General features: G+C 38.7%; 1 protein-coding gene across 1 annotated transcript in view; it reads right to left on the reverse strand.

Annotated features, from left to right (window-relative positions):
- Window positions 1–722: 722 nt before the first annotated feature.
- The window catches only part of syt9b (synaptotagmin IXb), a 58480-nt gene continuing 37814 nt past the window's right edge, over window positions 723–21388 (reverse strand). Inside the window, exons 5-8 of the mRNA XM_084734739.1 lie at window positions 10760–10880; window positions 10427–10598; window positions 10210–10339; window positions 723–1151 (exon numbers count right to left, since the gene is read on the reverse strand). Coding sequence (XP_084590865.1) covers window positions 1074–1151; window positions 10210–10339; window positions 10427–10598; window positions 10760–10880 — 501 coding nt within the window. The 3' untranslated portion in view covers window positions 723–1073. The remainder of the gene's footprint in view (window positions 1152–10209; window positions 10340–10426; window positions 10599–10759; window positions 10881–21388) is intronic.

The following is a 21388-nucleotide window of genomic DNA, read 5'->3' on the forward strand; positions in this document are numbered from 1 at the left end:
TCTTTACCCCTTTTAAAAATGCAGCAGCAACTTACTTTTGAGTGCATTTTTATGCAAGTAATTTTACTTTTATTCCAGTAAAATTTCTTTAAAATAATAGTAATTGAGAACAATTTTCTAGCAAATAAAATACTCAAGTTGTGATTAATAAAAATTATCATTTCACACATAATAACTAATAAGACTATCACTGAGAATCATGAGCAGTCGTACTTACAGAGTAGCAATGACAATATCGTGGAGACTTATCAGCAGAATGCCTTTTTGTCTGCCAACACTTTTTTTTTTTTTGACCACACCCTGTTAACAAAGTATGACAATTTAACATGCAGTAAATAAAACACTTCATGTTTCCTCCGGCAGCTGCTTTACACATTCTTGGAGCAAATCGTCCTCAGTTTACACCTTTATAGGGCGTTTTCTGAGAGAAAGCCGCCCGTGGAAGAAGTAAGGTTTACACTAAGAAAATCTCCTGTGGCTGCCACAGAGTTTAGGCAACACTTAAGCGATGCATGAGGAGTTTGAATGTTTGACACGACAGCCAAGAAACTTTATTGATGTGAACTGGAATGCCCGCTCTGTCATTTCTAACCTGTCTAATTCTTACTTTATCTATGAAAGCTGATCACTCACACAAATCACATGTTACAGCTTCACCTGTTGGCCTAAATATGTATGATTTTGGTCCACAGTTTGCTTAAAAAAAAAAAAAAAAAAAGCTCAACCTGTTAATACTGTCAGTAACATCTCAAAATGACAAATGAAAGTACTGCTGTAGTTCATTTGGAATGTAGTTAAGTGGTTTTTGGTTGTGAAGACACAAGAGGAAGTAAAAAGTGTGGATTAGCCTTTGCAGCACATGAAAGCCTTGTTCAATCTAATGACACACACACAGTTTGTGTAATGGCTTTTAGTGGATGGTACTACTGTAGTCACTTGTTAGTCACGTCTTGCATGTTTTAACATCATTGTCGGACCCACTGCGGGTCCATCACCCAGCGTTCTACCACCCTGAGGCTCTGCATGTGTGTGTCTGTGCTTGAGTGAGTGCGTCGGCGTGTGTATGTGTGTGGTCATGGCGATGGTGGCGTCTTCAGGGAATTGGTGGATCCTCCTTGGCTTCCGCTCCCCACTGCTCCCTGGCCAACCCACTGTGCCACAACAGAGAGAGAGGAGAAAAAAGAGGGAGGGAGAGAAAGACCATCAGGTCAGTTACAAACTGAAACTAAAACTAGAGTTCCCGCCTTGTGGTTGTATGCACCTGCCGACCAGTCAAGTTGCAGTTTACATCCTTTTTTTTCTCTTTTACAACATGGAAGTTATCAAAGTATTGACTTGTATGATTCTAGTGAATAATTTCCACTAAGAAACACGCTGTCTTCACTTAGAAACTGTTTTTACAGAGGAGCTAAATATTATGATGTCATGGTGAAGTTGACCTTTTGCATTTAAAATGTCATCACTTCCTCATTTTATCCTATTAAGTATTTGGGTGAAATTGTGTCATAATGAGCATATGAATTCTTGAGTTATGGCCAAAGCGTATATTGTAAGGTCACAGTGACCTTGACCTTTGACATTACCATTAAATTCAAATCAATTCATCCTTGAGTCCAAGTCGACATTTGTGCCAAATTTGAAGAAATTCTGTCCAGGTGTTCCTGAGATTTCACATTCACAATGATGGGACAGAAGTGAGGTCACATAAATTCAGAACAGTCAATACTTGAGTCCAAGTGAACACTGGTGCCAAATTTGAAGAAATTCCGTCAAAGTGTTGTTGATTGTGAAATATTGCTTTCATAAGAATGGGACGGACATGTGGTCACAGTGACCTTTGACCACCAAAATCTAATCAGTTCATCCTTGTGTCCAAGCCGATATTTGTGCCAGATTTGAAGAAATTCTGTCAAAACATTCTTGAGATATTGTTTTCACAAAAATGGGACTCAGGGAAAAATGGATGGACAACTCAAAAACATAATGATTCCAGACAGGGCATAAAAAAAACCCTAAAGATTTATTTAATGTTGAATCTAAATGTATTTATATCATATATGTAAATTGTTACCTTTATATGAGGGCAAACCTCTTGAGTTACATTGTTAAAATAAACTACAAGTAAGTGTCCAGGCTGCCGTAAAATTTCAAGTTGACTGAATTTGAAAAAACAAGTGATTTTGTGAGGTGATTTCGTAATGATTCAAAACAAACTTTCCAAGTCAAATAAACTAAATATTAATTCAGTTGTACTTGAGAAAACATGTTGAATAAGCTTAAAATGTTAAGTTGAAGCAACAACTCTTAAGTGACAATGATAAACATCACAAACAAATTTTTCTCAGTTTGAAAAACCAGCTCCCTATTTCACACAAAGATTTTAGAGCTGATCCTGTTGGAGCTACTTTTTTCCAGCATTTGCACAAAGACAATTTGTTAACCTGCGCCGAGTGAATTTATTATATTTTAAGTGTAAGAGAGTGTATTCAGTACTAACCTTCATCATGGTTCACAGTGTTCAACGGTCAACCATGACTTATCTTAAACTCTATTAGAGACACACAGTAAGTTTTCATCATATGTTTTTTTCAGAGTATAAAAAAATAAAGGAATCAGGAGAGTTTTAACTCTCAAACAATGCATGCTGGGAAGTCTGCTAAAATGCTGATCATATTTCTTCAGAAACTTAATTTAATGAGTTGACTGAACTCTGTAAAGTACATTCATTCGACTCAACATTTTAAAAGCCATCAGATTAGACAAACTCATGTTTATAAATTCAAAAGGGTCGCAAAAATAATATATTTGAAATTTTAAGTTTAATAAACATGAATAAAGAAAACTAATTGCTAACTAATTCCATGAACAGAAGAAAATCATGTTTCATAAAGGACCAATAACATGAATTACATTGAGATGAATGTTGTTTACCAGTGCACCACTTGTATGGTCAGTTCTCTAAACGGCCTGGAAATGCTGTGTAAAGCTCACTTTAAACTTTCCAGAGTTTTGGACTTTTTACTGCACCTTTCACCAGAGCACTTGGTGCCTGAAAAAAACTGCATTTAGATCATATGATGACACTAGTGTTGCAAATTGTCCATTTCATTTGCAATCATGTTTGTAATCACTGGCATTTCAAAGATGTCCGTGACCTCCAGGAGATTTTTAGATTCGCTGTTTTTAAGATGCATCTTAGAAATGGAGCTGTAATGTTTTGCTTAGTGTCAAATACCAGTAGAACTTTTCCATCAGCTCTGGACTGTGAGGAAGTAATTTACAGACATGCTGAGGCTCTTAGACTGTGTTTACCACTCAGCCCTGAGGTTTATTACTAGTGATAGCTACAATACTCACCACTGTATCCTTTATGATAAAGTCAGTCGGTCCTCTCAGACTGAGAGACACGATAAACATTGGTGTCTTTATGGCTTTAAAGCCCTGGTTGGAAAATTACCATCATATATTACTTATAGGTTGCATTGGAACCTTGGTCCACTTTTAGCTGAGTCCAGTGATTGGCTGGTTCTTCAGGTTCCTCATGCCAGAACTGATCTTGTAAGGAAGACTGATGAAATCTCTTGCGGTCTGAACTAAAACTAAATACTCCTATATCTCTTGGATACTTTAGGAATGTACTAAAACACACAACATGTAGATTCTGCTACTAGGGACCCCACTCCTATTAAAACAATAACAAAAGAATTAGTTTGATGCCATGAAGTAGCGTGTATTTACATTCGCCTTTAAACAAGTTGATTTATTCATGTATGTTGCATCACATTCGCAGACATCCTTCCTCACTCTCTGATGCATCCAGTGTATCCCATGTTTTCCTGGAAGTTATAGAAACTACCTGGCAATGGTTACCAGGAAACACAGCATTTCCTTGAATAAATTATTGATTTCTCTGTGTTTGAACATTGTTGGAAACATTTAGGATAATGTAGTACACAACTTGTCTAGTGTTTTTTACATTTTAATCCAGAAATGTCACATATTATAGCTTTAATAACATCCATTTTCTGCCCATAACTGTTTTAACTGATTCTTTAAGTTTGTATTTTAAATAGTATAATCTCTGCATCATTGTAAATAAGGGTCACGCTAAATTATTTTACTGAGAAACTTAAATAAAAGTTAAAAGAAACGACAAGCAGCTGTAGGCCACTGAATTAAAAGTATATGCAAGGGAAAAAAATTACATGAAAATTATTTGCTGACATTGCAAACACTTTTGCTACTGGTAGAAGCTGTGACCCCGCTCACCTCAAAGTGATGGACGCAAATTTGTGCCCCCCGCCCCACATCATTTTATTTACATTTATGTTCATGCGTAAAAATAGCCATAAAGTGCTCAGTTAATTCAATGGCAAGACACTATACTATAGATATTTTTAGTGTTTAAGTGAAAGTTTTGACCTAATGACAGCTTGAGAAAAGATGAACATGGGCGTCCGAAGTGGACATTTTGACCTCATGGTGGTGGTAGATAAAAGGTTAACTGGCTCATGCTGCTGGTATGATATGCTAAAACATAACCTGCATACTGTTGAGGTGTGGCGATCGTTTTACAGCAGCTGGACGTGGTTGGGCTTGATGTGTCGGGGAAGCTTGTACACATCTCAAGAAATGCCTGGTCCCATGTGGTGTGAGACTGCAACCATTTCCCTTGGCCAGAAATGGTGAATGGCTGAGCATTAGTCTAGTAACCTCACCCTGTAAAAAATTCTTATGCTACAGAAACTTTGCTGCGGAAGATTGCTGTGGCCTTATGTCCCACCCAGAACAAACAGGATTCTGTAAGAAAAAGTTAAGGGGTCATAGGTGTGATCCTACAGCCACCACAGACATCTACATCAAATTACAGGTAGATCTGGAGAGAGGAATGAGTCATTTATTTCTGAGAGCTGATTGATGATTTTGGTCTGACCCTCTCTGATCTGAATTTAACCTGCCCTGAGGCGGGCTGACCGAGCAGGTTACCATGGTGATGTGTTTTAGCCAGAGCCAGCCCAGTGGGGGACTGAAAATCCAGGGACATAAGCTCAAAGTTGGCTTGTGAACACACTAACCTTGCTTAATGAGAGCAGAGCGGACCCTGCAGTGTACCTCTCTGTTCAACCGCTCATTCATGTGACAAAGTGAAGGCAACCGAGCCCTCTGCTTTCTTCATTTCCTTTGCTTTACGCTCAATAGCATTGGAACTGACTTGAAATGACTCTGGGGATTTCAAGAGCATCTTGTTGTTGTTGAGCTTGGCTGTGAGTGTGTGTGTGAGTTTACTGTCCTGGCTGAAGACACCAAATTGGTGAATTATTAATGTCGTCAGACTGTGGTCAGAGGGTCAGTAAAGCTAAACACTTCAAAAGCCATAGTGGATAAGAAAACTGCACAAGAGGCACCATGTTGCTTGTGTTTGCAATATTTGTTAAATTTAATCTATTAGTTTTTGTGTGTGAATACACCATATATACGTATGTGGGTGTGGGTGTGTGTTTGCGAGTGTGTGACATAACCAGCAGGCCAGGTTCCCTCAGGACTTCTTAGTGGATCTTTTCAAGAAACACAAATAAGCCATTAGTGTGGGTCTCAGGCCCTGCTGCTGTAGTCCAGTGCTGCTGCTAATGGCCTCAGATAAGACACAGCTAGTGGAGAGTGAACCTCAATGTGTGTGTGTGTGTGTGTGTGTGTGTGTGTGTGTGTGTGTGTGTGTGTGTGTGTGTGTGTGTCCGTGTGTGTCAGTGCTACACAAATGGCCCTGGAGACAGCAAGAGAGCTCTTCTAGCTTCACCACTGTTGGCAATATGAGGGTCAGTGACCTCCTCTCCTCTGGTGGACACGGTGTGCTTCATTTACTTCTAAAGCTTGATGCAATGCTTTGTAAAGCACTTAGTGGTTAACTGGGAGAAGTGGGAGAAATCCTGCTGTTAGGATGCAGCTAACTAATGCAATTCCTTTAAAAAAAATGTGCTGCTGCATCACTGCAAACATGTTGTGTCACATGACTGTGAAAACCTATGAGAAATAACCAGGTGCATCGTAAAATTTGTGAGAGTGGAAGAAAGGAAACGTAGCATGGTGTGGTGCTACTTTTAACCCGAAAATGAAAGTACGATGAACTATTTGTGACCAGAAAGTAAGCTCTTAGAACATTTAAAAACAACACACCCTGGAAGCACAGGAACTTCTTTCTTTAAAGAAAGTAGTTTCTACATGAAACTGCTGTGGATTATCATCAGTAACTGGGTCATGATTTCTGAACACAAGACACTGGTGTTGAATTTTTCAAATTTATTATTTTGGTGGCTCTGCGGTGAATTGGCAACTTGTCCAGGGTGTACTCCACCTCTCACCCAATGTTGGGATAGGCACCAATTTCAGAAAAACCTTAAATAAAAAGTTTTAAGCCTGAAATCAACCCAACCAACTACAAGATGAATTGTGTGATAGAAAAAAAAAAAATCCATAATCCACTGCAAATGATTCCACATCTTCTTAAAGATGGCATCTGTTAATAACAGTGTTGTAATATGTTGTAGTTTGTGTTGTGTGTATAATAACGACTTAAATAGTATAATTCATGTTAGCTAACTAACAAGCCGACTTGCTAGTGGAACTACCTATTTGCAAGGTCAGTAAACATTTCCATGGTAAGAGCTCTGCCAATCAGAGATGTCACTGTTGCATTTTAGGTTTGTGGGTAGTGTAGTACTTCTCCTTTATTACAAATAAAATATTTTCTTTAAAAATAGTTGCTATTATATGGACTTTCAGCTTCTAGAGGAGCAGATACCATGTTTTTACACTCTCATAGCTCTAAATCCTCTATTTGGAATACGAATGGGACTTCGCAGAACCTCTCGGTTATGCTATGTGGGGCGTCATGTCAATGGTTAAAGGGATAGTTCACCCAAAACTGAAAGTTAAGTCATTATTTACTCATCCTCATGCCGATTGAAGGGTTAAATATGATTGATTGACACACCAAATTTACTTGAAAGACGTTATTTACACCATGTGTTTAGCCTAAATCTTCACTGTGGATCCTTAGCTTGGAGCCACGGTCACCTGCATAAGCACACCATCTGACTTGGGTGTGTGTGGTGTGACTTCACGATGGTAAGTGATGGCATGTTGGGGCTTTAGGAGACTTGGATTACACCAGACCAGCAGTATGGAGGCATTTTACAGTTTTTGTTGTTGTTGTTTTGTCCATCTGAAAACTGGTCACCATTCATTTTAGTTGTTTAGGAGATATTGCCATTTTTCTGTGAAACTCCAGCAGTGTCCTGCAGACTAAAAAACTAAACACAACCTTCAATCAGCATGAGGGTGACTAGATAATGACTGAATTTTCATTGTTGAGTGAACTATCACTTTAAGTGACATTTACATGAGCACTGTCATGACTATCCATAAGCTTCCCGAGCATGTCATACCAAAATGCCACAATGAACATGTACGGACAGAAAGCACTGTCCATATCTGTTAATGTTTAGCATGAATTAGCCTTAAAAATACTATAAATACTAACACCAGTACTAATACCTCGTGCTTGTACTAACTAGTAAATAGTCTACTAGCAAACTCTATGCTGCAATGCCTTGAAAACTGATAATTGGTAAAGAAAATACTTGCAGCATCCATCATTGTCAACCAGTATCACTTGGGGGAAGCAGCACACATGACGTAAGTTGATCTGGATGGTACAATAATCTAAATAGATGCTCATTATACATTAGTCACCCTGATTTTAGATGGAAATGTCATTAGAGTAGCTGAAGAGAATCAGACATGTTCATTAGGGATGGAATAATATTCATGGGGTCCATAGCTGCTCATAATGAGCATCACCAGATCTCCCCTGGTTAAAAATAATGATGTCTAGAGAGGGCTCACGTCAACAGACCTCATGACGACCGGCGTTAGTAGCTAACAAGTTAGCTTCCAGCTAGCCAGTGCATTTGATGAGGAATGTTAAACATGGCAACACATCTCTCAGTAAGGCTGAACAGAATCTTTAAATCCTTCAAACGAGGGAAAAGACATACGAGCTGTCAGATGCTAATGCGAGTCATAGCTGATGTTAGGCGTTACATTTACCCGGACAGTGATCCATTTTGAAGTGCTTTATCTTCTGACCCCTTCAGCTGAATACCAATAGATTTAGCTTTGACAACTCCACATGAATTTACATGAATCAGTCCAGCATCTGTTTTAGCGTGCTCTGTTTTTTTTAATGAGTGTGGGCTGGAAATTCAGAAATAGAAACAGCTCAGTGAATGTAGCCACCTCTGTGTGTGTGTGTGTGTGTGTGTGTGTGTGTGTGTGTGTGTGTGTGTGTGTGTGTGTGTGTGTGTGTGTGTGTGTGTCTGCGAGCTAGGTGCCTCTGTTGTGGCAATCAAAGCAAAACAAGTTAAGTATAAGTGAGGGTTATGCAGTTTCTTTGTTATGTAATTGTTTTCTTTCTTTTTTTTTTACTGCACCTAAAAAATGAAAAACATAACATGGCAACATGGAATTTGACTCATTTAGATTCATTTGTATTTAAGTCATCTCTTATGACTCTTGTAGTTTAGAGAAACATTTGTACACTTTAATGTATGTTGTAATGTGCAGAACTTTACACTTTTTTTTTTTTAATTCGATTTTAATGACTTAATAAATCAGCCATGTGTGTGTTGATTCCAAAGTTGAGGATCAAACTACCAATTTCTTATTTTTGAAATCAAGCAAACCCATTACAGAGTGTTCATCAAAGGCTCTTTACCTCTACTGAAGTAGGTTTTTATCCCCACCTTTTATTTCCTTTGTTACTTTTTTGTGCAAAAGCCGATGGCCTAGAACTGTGACTTATAGCTGGAAAACACAATGGAGACACAGCATTTAGCCCTACCTGGTCCCAAGCTCAAATGTGATAACAATACCACAGAATTAATATTTTACACATTTTTCTAAGGGTATGTCTCCAGGTTTTCCATAGAAATCTGAAAATTCCATAAGTGGGTATTAATTGATGGATATTGTGTGTTTTGGACTGAGTATGTTCCTGTATTGGATCAACTGGACCTTTGCCAGATTATAGCAGTGGTTCCCAAACTTTTTCTGGCATGCCGAAAAATGTTCCCATCCCCTGCCCTATAATGATTATCAATTATTAACAATAAATGGAGGACCAACTGATTAAAAAAGGATCCATGTTGAATTTTAGTGAAATAAGAGCATGACAGCATCAGCAAACACTTGTTTATGTATTGTCCTTACATAAATCATATTCATTCAACTTTGTGTCAGTCTATATTTCTCCTCCAGTCATTCACACCTCCCCTGCAGTGCCTCTGTGCTCCCCCAGAGGAGCCCCCCCCCCCCCCCCCCCCCAGTTTGGGAACCACTGGAATATTGAATGGTGAGCTGTTTCTTTGTTTGTGTTTGGCACTGATTGCTGCTGTTACAATTGCATCTCAAAATGGTTGGCATCGATCAAAACACAAGGACCTAAACTTTCTGATGGTACATCACACGACAGCTTTACTAAAGCAGTTGAGTACTTTGCAAGATATTAGCATTCGAGTAAATATCCATCGACTATGAGTCATCCAATGTGAATTGCCAAAAGTTTGTAGTTGTTTGTGGCATTGATTGTTGTGATCTGTAAACGGTTGACATCAACTAAAACACAAGGAGGTCAGTTTTCAAATGGTACATCGCAGGAGTATACATGCTTACATAGTAGTTGTCTACTTTGACTCTCTACCCCACTTAACGCTGCAACGCTCCACCCTCCCAGAAATAGCACCATCAACAGGTCCAATTTTTAATTTGGCTAATACTTTGCTGTATGGGCAAGGAAGACATTCCCATCAGCCTCAGCTGTACTTTGTGTTCGTGGCAATTAGCAAATCTTAGCATGCTAACATGCTAGTCTAAGATGTTGAACATGGTAAACTTTATACCTGCTAAACATTAACATAGTCATTGTGAGTATGTTAGCATGATGACATTAGCATTTCAGTCTAGGCACCACTGTGCTTACAAAGATATGAGGATGACTTCTCAATTATTCATATTTTAGCTCTTTCATCTAACCCCCAGATGACTGCATGAAAAGGATCACAGCATAATATTGTCTACTTTGTAAGAGTGATACTAAGAAACCCAAGTTTAAAACATTGGCAGAAAAACACCACTAGACAAAGCGGCACATACCTCTATGAGTGGGTGCCAGTGTGCAATAGGTTTCCGCGGGTACGTCAGCATCTCACTCCAGTGGTCTCGCCCCAGACTCTCGGCCTCACTGCCAACCCTGCACACTCCAATCACTTCATTGTGTCCGACCCTGAGGGACACAGAAAACAACACATGGAAACTCCAAAATGTTGTCTCAGTTAATGAACTGTAGATGAAACTGATGTGTCTTACTAACCGATCATAGTCCATGACAGCTATGAGCAGGCTGATCTGGTCGATGTTCTCAGGAGGAACATCAAACACAATGGCTTCATTATACACTGGGTTCAGTGTGTTACGCTTGGTTGATGTCTTCCTCTTCTTTAGCCTCCGGCCATCACACATCAGGGACACTTTCACGTATGGATCTGGAGAAAGGTAACACGGGGCAGACTCACACAGGTTGCCAAAATGACCTGTATAGCTATTAAAGAATATACTATACTACCTAACAACAAAGCACCATCCACCTCATATGTATCTTCAACTTCACCACCTCTCAGTGGAAACATTGTCAGTCAGCACCCACCTGATGCTCCAGTGATGTCCATGGCTTTGAGATTTCTGGCTTTGATCATGGTGATGGTGAGCCTGCCAGCCGTGGGGAGATAGCACAATGAGAACATCAGTTCTCCCAGGTCCACATTGTCCTGAAAATAAATATATCACATTTTTGTATTAGCACTGTCCATTCCCCTGTTTTGTGTCTTCTGGTTTGCTCATTTATCATACAAAGAGTAATAGCATTCTTTGTCGTTCAAGGTGTCATTTTCATTTTTAAGAGTTCCATGGGGAAAATGTTTTTTGGGCTTGGTAGAACTTCTGTCACTGAGGCAAACTGACAGTAAGGCTGAGCCTCCAGCTCTCAAAATACAGCCATGGTTTACATCCATGTTTGCTAGCTAACAGTCTTCTTTTCCCCTGCCTTTTGTTGGCACATTGCTACATTTCTTGGCACATTATCACCCATGACTTAAGATCAGTAGAATAGCCTGAAACTGGCAGCAGTAAGTGTTTTGCACAGCCCTGCTCTTACATGTGCATGCTTGCTCCTGTGCAAGAGACAGACCTAGGAAGAAATCAGGGACTTGCTTGCAGAAACATTGCTATCCAGTGCTACAATTAGTTAATAAAAGGGCGCCTAAGAGACATTAAACTCAATGACTTTATACTGTAACGCTGAGCTATAGATGGTAAAACAGATATTGGTTCCCATGGTTTTCTCTTTCTTTTCAAAATCTCAGCTGATGCCAGATCACTTGGCTTGCCCATGACACAGCAAGGAGTGTTAGACATTGGAATTTTTTAAGCTTGAGGGAAAGCAGCAAGGGTTAAAGTTAATCAATCAAAACAAAGTCAGTTAAGGTGGAAACAGACAACTTTTCAACTCTTTCTGTTTCCTCACAGTCAGAGCATAGCTCCATGAAGAAATGATTAACACCACTTAGGAAATAAAAGAGAAGAAAGAAGCATTATCACTGAACGGGTACAGGGAAAGCTGTTGTAATGACATGCACTGGACAGTAATAACAGTAATCCAAAGTCCTAAACTTTGAATTTTGAGTCCTAGTCATAGTTTCCTCCTTATCAAATAAAGTATTTAATTTCAACAACAGCACCATGACTTACTTAACTCTCTCTTACTCAAACATTTTGCATACTGCTATTTGCTTTTTTGTTGATCACAAAGTTTAGTTGCACAGCGTCATTTTATTCTAACTGGACCTCAGTAACGTAAGATTATTTAATGGTTCGTCCCTGCAATTTCATTGGCTAATGTTGGACTGGTTCAGATAAAGTGGACTGACTTGCTGGGAATGAGTAGCGTTGTTATGTTAGTTACACCATAGCCTGCGTGAATACCCAATTCTGATTGGCTGCAGGGTGTCAGTAAATTCCTGATAATGGACACCTACCAAGTACTTGTGGTGAAAAACGTCTGTTCCAGATAAATGCACTTGCATGAGTAACCATAGCAACAGCCTCTGTTTAGCCTACAATATATTGCAACAATGAGAGAATTAAGTGCTTCATCCTGTGATCACTACAGGAAGCCAAACAAGCTGCAAGAAGTTCACTGCCCCTTTCAACTTTTATTGCCTCTCGGAAGTTGCTGACACTTTGCATCACAGAAGCAATCTTCTCACATCCTGTTAGCCATTCACCTCGCTAAAGTTCAAGTCGAGTCTTTTTTGATTTTGCCAAGTTCAGCCATCAAATTTGTGATTCAAGTCCAAGTCAAGTGACTTGAGTGCATGCCTCTGGTTATAACATAAAACAAAAAAGTAAGCAAAAAAATTGCTCATTTCCACTTTAAGGTTTAATAAAGATGAAGTAACAGTGAAGTCAAATCCCTGAAAATGAATGGGTGGGTTTTAAAAAAAGAAGGCACATTAGAATACATGACACAAGTCTTTGCACTTTAGATGCATCATGTCTCTGACACCTTCAGGAGAAAAAACATGGAAACCTTTGTGTTGCAGGAATGTCGTGTCCTGAGCATTTAAAGCATATGCAACCTAACTTTGATATTTGGAATCCACCATTACATTTAATTACTCTTGTTTTGCTGCAAGAATGTCCCTGCTTTCACAACAGTCACACACATGCCAAGCTCTTTTCCCAATTAACACATCTGAAAATAATGTGTGATGGTGTGAGAATGAGTGGCGCATTTATGAGACAAGCACTCACAAGGTTTCTTACAAGGGAAACTCTGATTTCTAGTTTTATGCTTTCTCCCACACATCAGGCTGACACAGAGCTGCCTGTTACAAAATCTTAAATAGGAAGTGAAAGTAGCAAAAATTGTACTAAATTGTGGATACTTATTGACAAAAAAGGATTTTTAAAAGGAAATGGCAATAATTTCAGCATTTTAAAAATTCAGTCACAGCTCTTCTAATAGAAAAAAAAAACTCTCTCTCACTACTGTGAATTCAGATGCTTTATGTTTCCTCAGACACAAATGCAAAGCAGGTTAACACAACTATTTGACGTGCCTTAATGCATTCTGTCCAAACAGTGATTAATACACAGCATGTTAGTGATTTTGCACTTAGTCTTTGTCAGAAGTAACCAATTAGCTAGAAAGCCTAGTTAAAGGTCAGATGTATTGGTTATACTGGAAAATCATTTCATTGCTCAGGCATCAATAGGTGCAGCTTCTGATGCTGATTAAGATAAATTGGAGTCAATATATATGGACACACACACACACACACACACACACACACACACACACACACACACACACACACACACACAGAGTTAGACAGTCGGGTTTTGACCACTTCAGAGGATATTACATTGACTTACACTAATTTTCTGGAGGCTTCCCAGAGGGATATTTTGTTTCTCACAATTTTCTTGTCTTTGTCTTGTGAGAAATAAATGCGATTCTTATTTTGAGCTTGGTCTCATCCATTTCTCCTAACTTATCTCAAGAGCTGATTATTTAAGATAAATTCAAGATCAGTGCAGTGAGACAAAAAAAGAGAGAAGATTTTAAGATCTTCAGTTGGGCTCAAATTAGTCCTGGGCTGAGACAAGATGAAGACTATTTCTCAGGAGCTGAATTTAAGAAGTATGAGAAAATGGTCAAAGTCTCATATTGGTATTAATTTGAGCTTATTGTCCAGGAGACACAGGCTAGACAAAGACAAGATCTTATTTTAAACTTTTCCTTTCCTCTGCTTTACCATAACCCTACCCATAACCACCATTTATTTTCATTATTTTTTACATTTATTTATTTATTTGACAGGGTTGATACATGTAAACATTGTTATATTAAGTAAAAAATACAAACAATACGTAGAACTTCTAGCTGTAGCTCATTTACCTTGTCCCTGGTTAGGCCTAACATGAACCTAAACCTAACCTTACCCAAGTCTTCACGCTGAAATTTGCAATTTACGTTATGGGGACTTTCGCTTTGTCCCCATAAGGAAGGCAAGTCCCCTCAATGTGACTGTGTAAACGTGACCCCACTACAAACGTGTAGCATTGCATGTCCCCACACACACACACACACTAGGATGCTACTGCTCTGGGTCTGAAAATCAAATTGAACAAAATGAGCTGATTCATCACAGATGTCAGTATCACGCCTGCAAGCATGTAAACACATGTATACTCACACACACACACACGCACAAACATTCACATACATACACACGATGCACATAAACAAGCAGAGTCGTCCAGGAACCATGACACTCTGACTGCATGATGACTTGATTCATCACACGAGCTGCTGAGGCAGAATCCACCACTGATATCATCGGATCATCATTGTTACCTTGGGCGTTAATGATGTACAGCTTATGATGTCTCCGAGGTGGAACAAACAAATGAATTTTGCAGGAATTCACACGCTGATCAACACAAACAGGCAGGCGCTTGCACAAACAACCCTTCAGCTCTCAACAGATAATGTGATATCCTTCTCCCATCTCACACACACACACACACACACACACACACACTCAATCAGCACACTTAAGTTTTCAGACTATAGAGTGAAGCTCACTACTCTTATGAGCACTCAAATCAAGCCTGCGGTCAGGATTATGGTCACTTGTGCTCATCCAATGAAATTAGGCCGGTGCTCTAAAGCGCCCCAATAAAGCAGAGACAGAGTGTGGACAGTCCATCTTCTCCAATTATAATCGTAGCACCTTCTCTCCCCCAGGAGCAGCCTGGCTTTATCTTCAAGCCTCTCTCCTGCTGTGCCTTTTATAATAACAGGTCTCAGTCTCACTCCATATCTCCTTCTTTTCTTTCCCTTCTTCTTTTTTAATGGCTCCTTTTGTGTGTCTGTGTGCGTGTGTGTTAGTGCAGGGGTTGGTGTCATTATGAAATTAAGCCTTTAATGACAGGACAGCTGAAGACAGGCAGGAAATAGGGAGAGAGCGTGGGGAAATGACATGCAGCAAAGGGCCATGGGTGGGAGTCGAACCCACGGCTGCTGCAGAAGACTCACAGCCTCTACTCTTCTATAGAATTATTGATGTTGTACAGGAATCTAATGTTGGCACAATACTTTTATACTTATTTTCCAGTTTTACAGATTCTCCCCTTACATCCACAGGCTCAAATACAAATATATACTGTATGGGAGGTGGGTCTAATCAAGACTAATCAAGACTGTAAATAGTTGTACTGTTTTCCAGTTTAAATGACAAACTGAAATGAGTTGTAGAACAGTATGAGGACCTAAAGCAGGCACGAGATTTCGATCAGCTCACTTAAACGCTAGAGATCCCGTTACACAATGGGCAATCAACAGTACAATATATCTGCCTGGCTGAACATGGTGGAAGTAAATAAATCTCGGCCGAGGCTGAACTTGAGCTGTATAGATGAATATACCCTGGCAGAATCGGGTTAGGTTACAGGATCCTGCATAACTCTCAGTAAAGAAAAGTGAGACAGTTACACACAAAACTGTGTGGAGAGCTGATTGTACACACACTATAAAGACATCAGACTGAAAACGCAGCTTTCATAGAAAATATTTAAATTACTCCAAATTTGAAAGTCCGCCTCATATGTTGCAAGTGATGCTGTTTGCCTTTTTATATACATTTGTATCAAAGTAGCCAAGAAAAATGATAGCAGATAAAAAGCTGTTCACTGATCCTACACATAGGATTTCATTAAATTCTCAATCAAATTGATTTAGAAATGTTACGCTGCGTCTGCAATCACATACAATGCACTATACACTATACATAAAATGTGTACTATTGTTCTAAACTTTTGTTTTAATGAATTTTGCACTGCTTAGAGACATAACCGTGGTAACCAACCAACGATAAACGATAATGATAAACAATAAAAACCTTACTGAAAGGGTATTGACATTATGCTAGACTGCCTGTTTTGCTGTCCAGTCTGTTATGTTGTTGTTACCATTACTGCATTGCATTGTGGGATATTAATGCCTATGTCCAAGTGCATTGTTGGGAAAGGTTAGCCTTCAAGGCTTTCTTCCAGAAGGCCCATCTCAGGTAGATTTTCTAGAGGAGCACAGAGATGTCTTTATTTGTATCTGTATCTGTTCAACCAACAAAATGAATTGTCTCTGTATTTGTATTCAGGTAGAAGGCCAGTCGTGGGCGTGGTTTACACCATAAGTCACATTAAATTGGGGAAATGTTTTATTTTCTAACCTAATATTAATCGGCAATGCAATTGTGCCTCCAAAGCATCTAATTGATTCAATATTAAAATTCAGTATGATATGATTAATTATGAAATATATTTCCACATCATCATACATTTCATCTCTCTTTCTTTTTTTTATGTTTAGCTAAACTAAATTTTAGGACTGCGTCCCCTTTAACTGGGCAATACTGAAAAAATCAGTCACTGAAAAAAGTTTTTAAACCATGCCAAGGTTAAATATGGAGCTGACTTTTTGTTCCGAATAATTATGAGCAACTTAAAAAATATGTTTTCATCCCATTTTTTGTGTGTTCCCAAATAAGGTATTTGGATTTTGGTGCATCCCCAGGTTTACAGGAAAAAATATGTTTTTTGTACTAGCAAACCCTGATGGCGACCTTCTCTAAAGTGTGTCCAGTGGTTGCATACTGTAATATTATAAATATTTGTTTCATACTAAGATTTCATCATACTGTTTTTGTACTAAACAACATGTTTGTATGGAATGAACAAAAATGAATGAATGAAAAAAAAAGTTAGACACTTTGACTTTCTTGCCAAGAATCAGATGAGAAGATTCATATCACTGTCATGACTGTGCTTTAAATATCAAGCGAAAGCCAGGAGGCTGTTAGCTTAGCTTAGCATAGAGAATAGTGTGAAACATCCTGGTTACCTTTAAAATTTCAAAATGTTATTTAGTGAGATGTTATAAGTGGTTTTGAGCATATTTTTTAACTTAACTAATGCAACATTTGAAACAGCAGCTAAAATAAAATAAAATGCTGCTTCCTTCATGTTAATAGATTGTGTGTATATTTGCTGCTGTAATATGTTCAGGATGTCCCACTGACTCAGTTGACCATGAGCATCTACAGAATCATATTTCTCACTTAGTGAATAAGGGCAAATGGGAGGACAAGTGCTTGTTATATGGTACCATTTGTCATTGTTGGGAAATAGGACCCTCGTTTACTGAATTAACCACACACACACACACACACACACACACACACACACATGCACATGCTGACCCCATTTATCAAGACCCTGATTACAGGCCAACCAGACTGCAGTCAATAGTATTGACTGGCTCTGCAGGAGCAGCAGGTTACAGTGTCGCTGAGCTCTTCATTGTCTTTGTCTCCAAAAAAATCTCTCTGAGTAGAAAGAAGGCAGGAGCGTGTATGAAGCACCATGGTGGATTTACAAAATCAAATCAACTCAGTAGACAAGCTGGGAGATCTGTTGACACCTGAAACTCATTAAACACACTATATCTGCAGGAAGTTGGCATATATTCAATATACTAACCTGAACATCTCAGGATTTGATGCATTAAGTGGTCGGTTATTATTGACCGCACACCGAGTTAGATGTATTACTGGATGGTTCATAACAAGGTAACTGAGAAGTGAGTCTGGGGACGTTCCTCTAATTATGCTGCCTCATTTTACCCCTTGAATTCCAAAATATGAACTGTGTCTCTGTGACTGTGGTTCTCAAATTTTCTTAGCCAAGGACCCCTTATAAGAGTCAAAATACCAAGGACCCCATAATATGTGTCCCTTGATGTAGTGTAACCTTTTTTTTAAACACAAGAGAAATGTATTAGCAAGATATTAGACACAAATTAATACAAAAGAATTAGAAATAAAAAATAAATAACACAAAAAATAAAATAAGCCTAATATGATTTGTGGTGAAATGGTTTATCAACACTGATGGCTCTGAGTTTATCAGTGGTTGGGGTGGCAGGGAAAGAACTAAATGTTGTAACAAATTCATTATGAAAAAGTGATGTACTTTATTTAAAAACAATGAAAATATGTGATACAAAAGAAAAAAATAATTTTCTAATTTTCTTTCAGTAAAAATAAATCACAAATAATATCTAATCTAATAATAATATGTGTTTAATACCATGATTATTTACATAAATTACTCTGAAATCTTTTCTCTGACCTCCTGGCAAACAAATATATAAACTCCTGGGGGTCCCTGAACTCCTATTTGAGAACCACTGCTATAGACTCAAAAAGCAAAGTTCCCACATTAGTCTTGTAAAGTCTGCTCTTTATAGAAGACATGAAACAACAAAAGTTGTATATCAAGGAAAAGTCTAGTTTTAAGACAACATTTTGGGTTGATAAAGCATCCAGAGATCAGCAAAATAATGAGAAAAGAAGGAACGTGTGATGGATTGTGGATAATGATTGAGAGGAATTATCTTCACATTAATCTATGCATTGTTTTTTGGAAATATCATAGTTTGCCTTTGAAATCCATCTTAGCTGCTAAATTAGTGTGGTGCCAATGGCAATTTGTCACACCGGAGTATGACAATGAAATTCATCCAAGCGTCTTTTGCAGGATATGTGATTCTACTGTAGATTCTTGGTAATATGGTGACTACTCTTGGGGCTACTTGGTGAACTGCTTTTTTGCCGTTATTTGATGGTGACAGCAGCAGAGAGAAGAAGAAAGGAGGGAGAAAGTGAGGATGCTGGTCTAACTCAGCTTGTAATGACTGTGTTTGCCCAACAAGAAACTGGGTACCCTATAAGTTTTTTTTTTTGTAGTTTACAAAGACCTGCTGTAGCAGTGATGTTCGAGATAGACCCTTTTTTCCCAGCAGCCATACTGACATTAAACAGTAGAGTAAACACAGGTGTTAACAATGATACTAATTAATGTTCCATTCAGGTCAAACAGAGTCAGGGTGCTGCTATTGTGCATGTTGGCTCACTGGAAAGGCTCCCGCTGCACTAAATGGAACACTAATTAGTATCACTGGTGACACCTGTGTTTTATCCTCCTATTTTATATCAGTATGACTGCCATGAAAAAGGTCTATTCATAATGGCTTTTCTTTGACTGTAGGGTATCACACATATAGAAACAATGATGGGCGATGGAGAACCAGAGAGCTGAGATCCCATTCATGAAGCATGATGGGAATACAGAGGACAAATCCGGGTTAGAGTCCAGCAGGATTCTCTCCTGAGCCGGCAGAGGTACACATGTTTTCCAGAGGAGGAATTACTGCGTCAGTAATTACAGTAAAAGTGTGTGGATTAACAGTGAAGTAGTTTGAAACTGTGGCTTCAGCATGAATCCACACAGAGGAAGAGTCTTGCCAGTTTTTTAAAAAATCCAGAAAAAGGCATGTGCAAATGTTAAATTGTAAACACTAATTAATGTAAGAGTAGTAAGTAAAAGTAAGAAGTTCAGGCAGTACAGACTGTGTTAAGCCCTTGCCCAATGACTGACCTTATAATATAAACCCCACAGGGGGAAGCTCATTTATTTTTCTATAAGCATGCTGCTCAGAAATATGTGTACGTTACTGTACACTACAGTCCAGTGCATATGGCCAGGGATGGCTGGAGGCTCGCTGTGTGCCAGGAGCCATGATTAATGCACACAGACTGGAGACTGGACCAGCGCTGGGTCTCTCCCTGTAATCCCAAGGGAGGTAGCCTAGTTCTGCTGGGGACGCTGAGAGACAGAGAGATAGATGGAGAGGGAAGAAACTTCACATTTATACATTTATTTAGACCTCCCTGCAGATGAAAAATACTGGGACTTAAACACAAACAGGAACTCAAATCAGCTCCATAGCAGCACAGACTGTTGTGTTGTTGTTGTGTTTTGTACTCTCAGATACAGTAAATGCATCGGTCTGATAATGTAACCAAGTTAGGATCAATATCACCGGGAGTGTAACTCATGTATCATGTCCAAATTTTTGCTTAATCATTTGATGTATTTGGGCATGTAAAGGCATAATCTGAATTTATTTGTTGGTTTTATAAATATTCTCACAAAGAGAACCAAGCAAAAGCAGGGGTGGAAAAAAAAAAACAAACAATTTTTTGTGACTGCATGAAACATTACTTGATTCATGGTCCTGAATGCAAAAGTAAAGCAGACAACAACCCTGTCCGTCCAAGTTTAAGCATTATCTAATTACAGCATTGGGTACTGAAACACGGCGCCAATTAGCGCCACTTCCTATACGACCAGGAGCTACCAGACTGTCACAACTCAGATTACAGTCCCTAATTTATTAGCGACATGCCTGAGCTGCAGGATTAAATTAGCTTTCCTGGTGTGAACGTTACAAACGCGTCACCAAACCGCTAGTTAACATCACGGCAGCAGTCACACTACATGGCACTGGTGGCTTGTAGCGTTCTGTTACGTGGTCGCTAACATAAACACAGTTGAAATTCTGAGCTAAACAGTGAAGTATGGCTGCATTTCAGTTGAAAGGTTTCCAACATCAGGCAGGATGCCAGACTAATGTTTAAAAGCAGTAAAAGGCGGGGCAGCATCTAGCAACACGTGTCATAGACTTGCAAGAGGAATGCACAGCGCTCCCTGCAGCCCCGATGATGAAGAGCACAGATATAAAACACTAGATGTGACGTGTCATAATGACTTGCCACTTATATCTATAATAGGGAGACGGCTGATGATGATGATGACAGCAGCCTTTCTTCAACTTGATAAATATGATCATAGTTCTGCAAAGGAACTGCTGAAGTTTGAAGCCAGAGTTTGTACAATACTAACTCAACATGTTACTGTTATTTAGCGTTAAATTAATGAAATTCTGTTAGAATTTTTTATGATGTGAAACTGCTATGACAATTTGTATGTAAAGTGTTTTGTATTTACATATATATATCGATTTCAGGTTCAGATTTGCTTTACGAATGAAAAAGCTGTTCTTTAATGTTGTTGACTGTCATTTAATGCTTGTATTTTTCTTTAAGTGTCAATTCAGGCACCGTTTCAGCACTGGTACCTTTTTAATCACCAGTACCAGAAAAAAAAAAAAAACACTAACCAACCTTATCTAACTGTCATTCAGTATTAATGACTTAATCCAACTATTATTTTATATTCAGTATATTAACAGTAAAAGTAAATGTATTGATGAAAGACTGTGGGGGATAGGGGCCAGATGGAGAGT

The sequence above is a fragment of the Lutjanus erythropterus genome, chromosome 13, assembly GCF_056507025.1.
Source record: "Lutjanus erythropterus isolate fLutEry1 chromosome 13, fLutEry1.hap2, whole genome shotgun sequence".
In the NCBI taxonomy this organism is placed as follows: Eukaryota; Metazoa; Chordata; class Actinopteri; order Lutjaniformes; family Lutjanidae; genus Lutjanus; species Lutjanus erythropterus.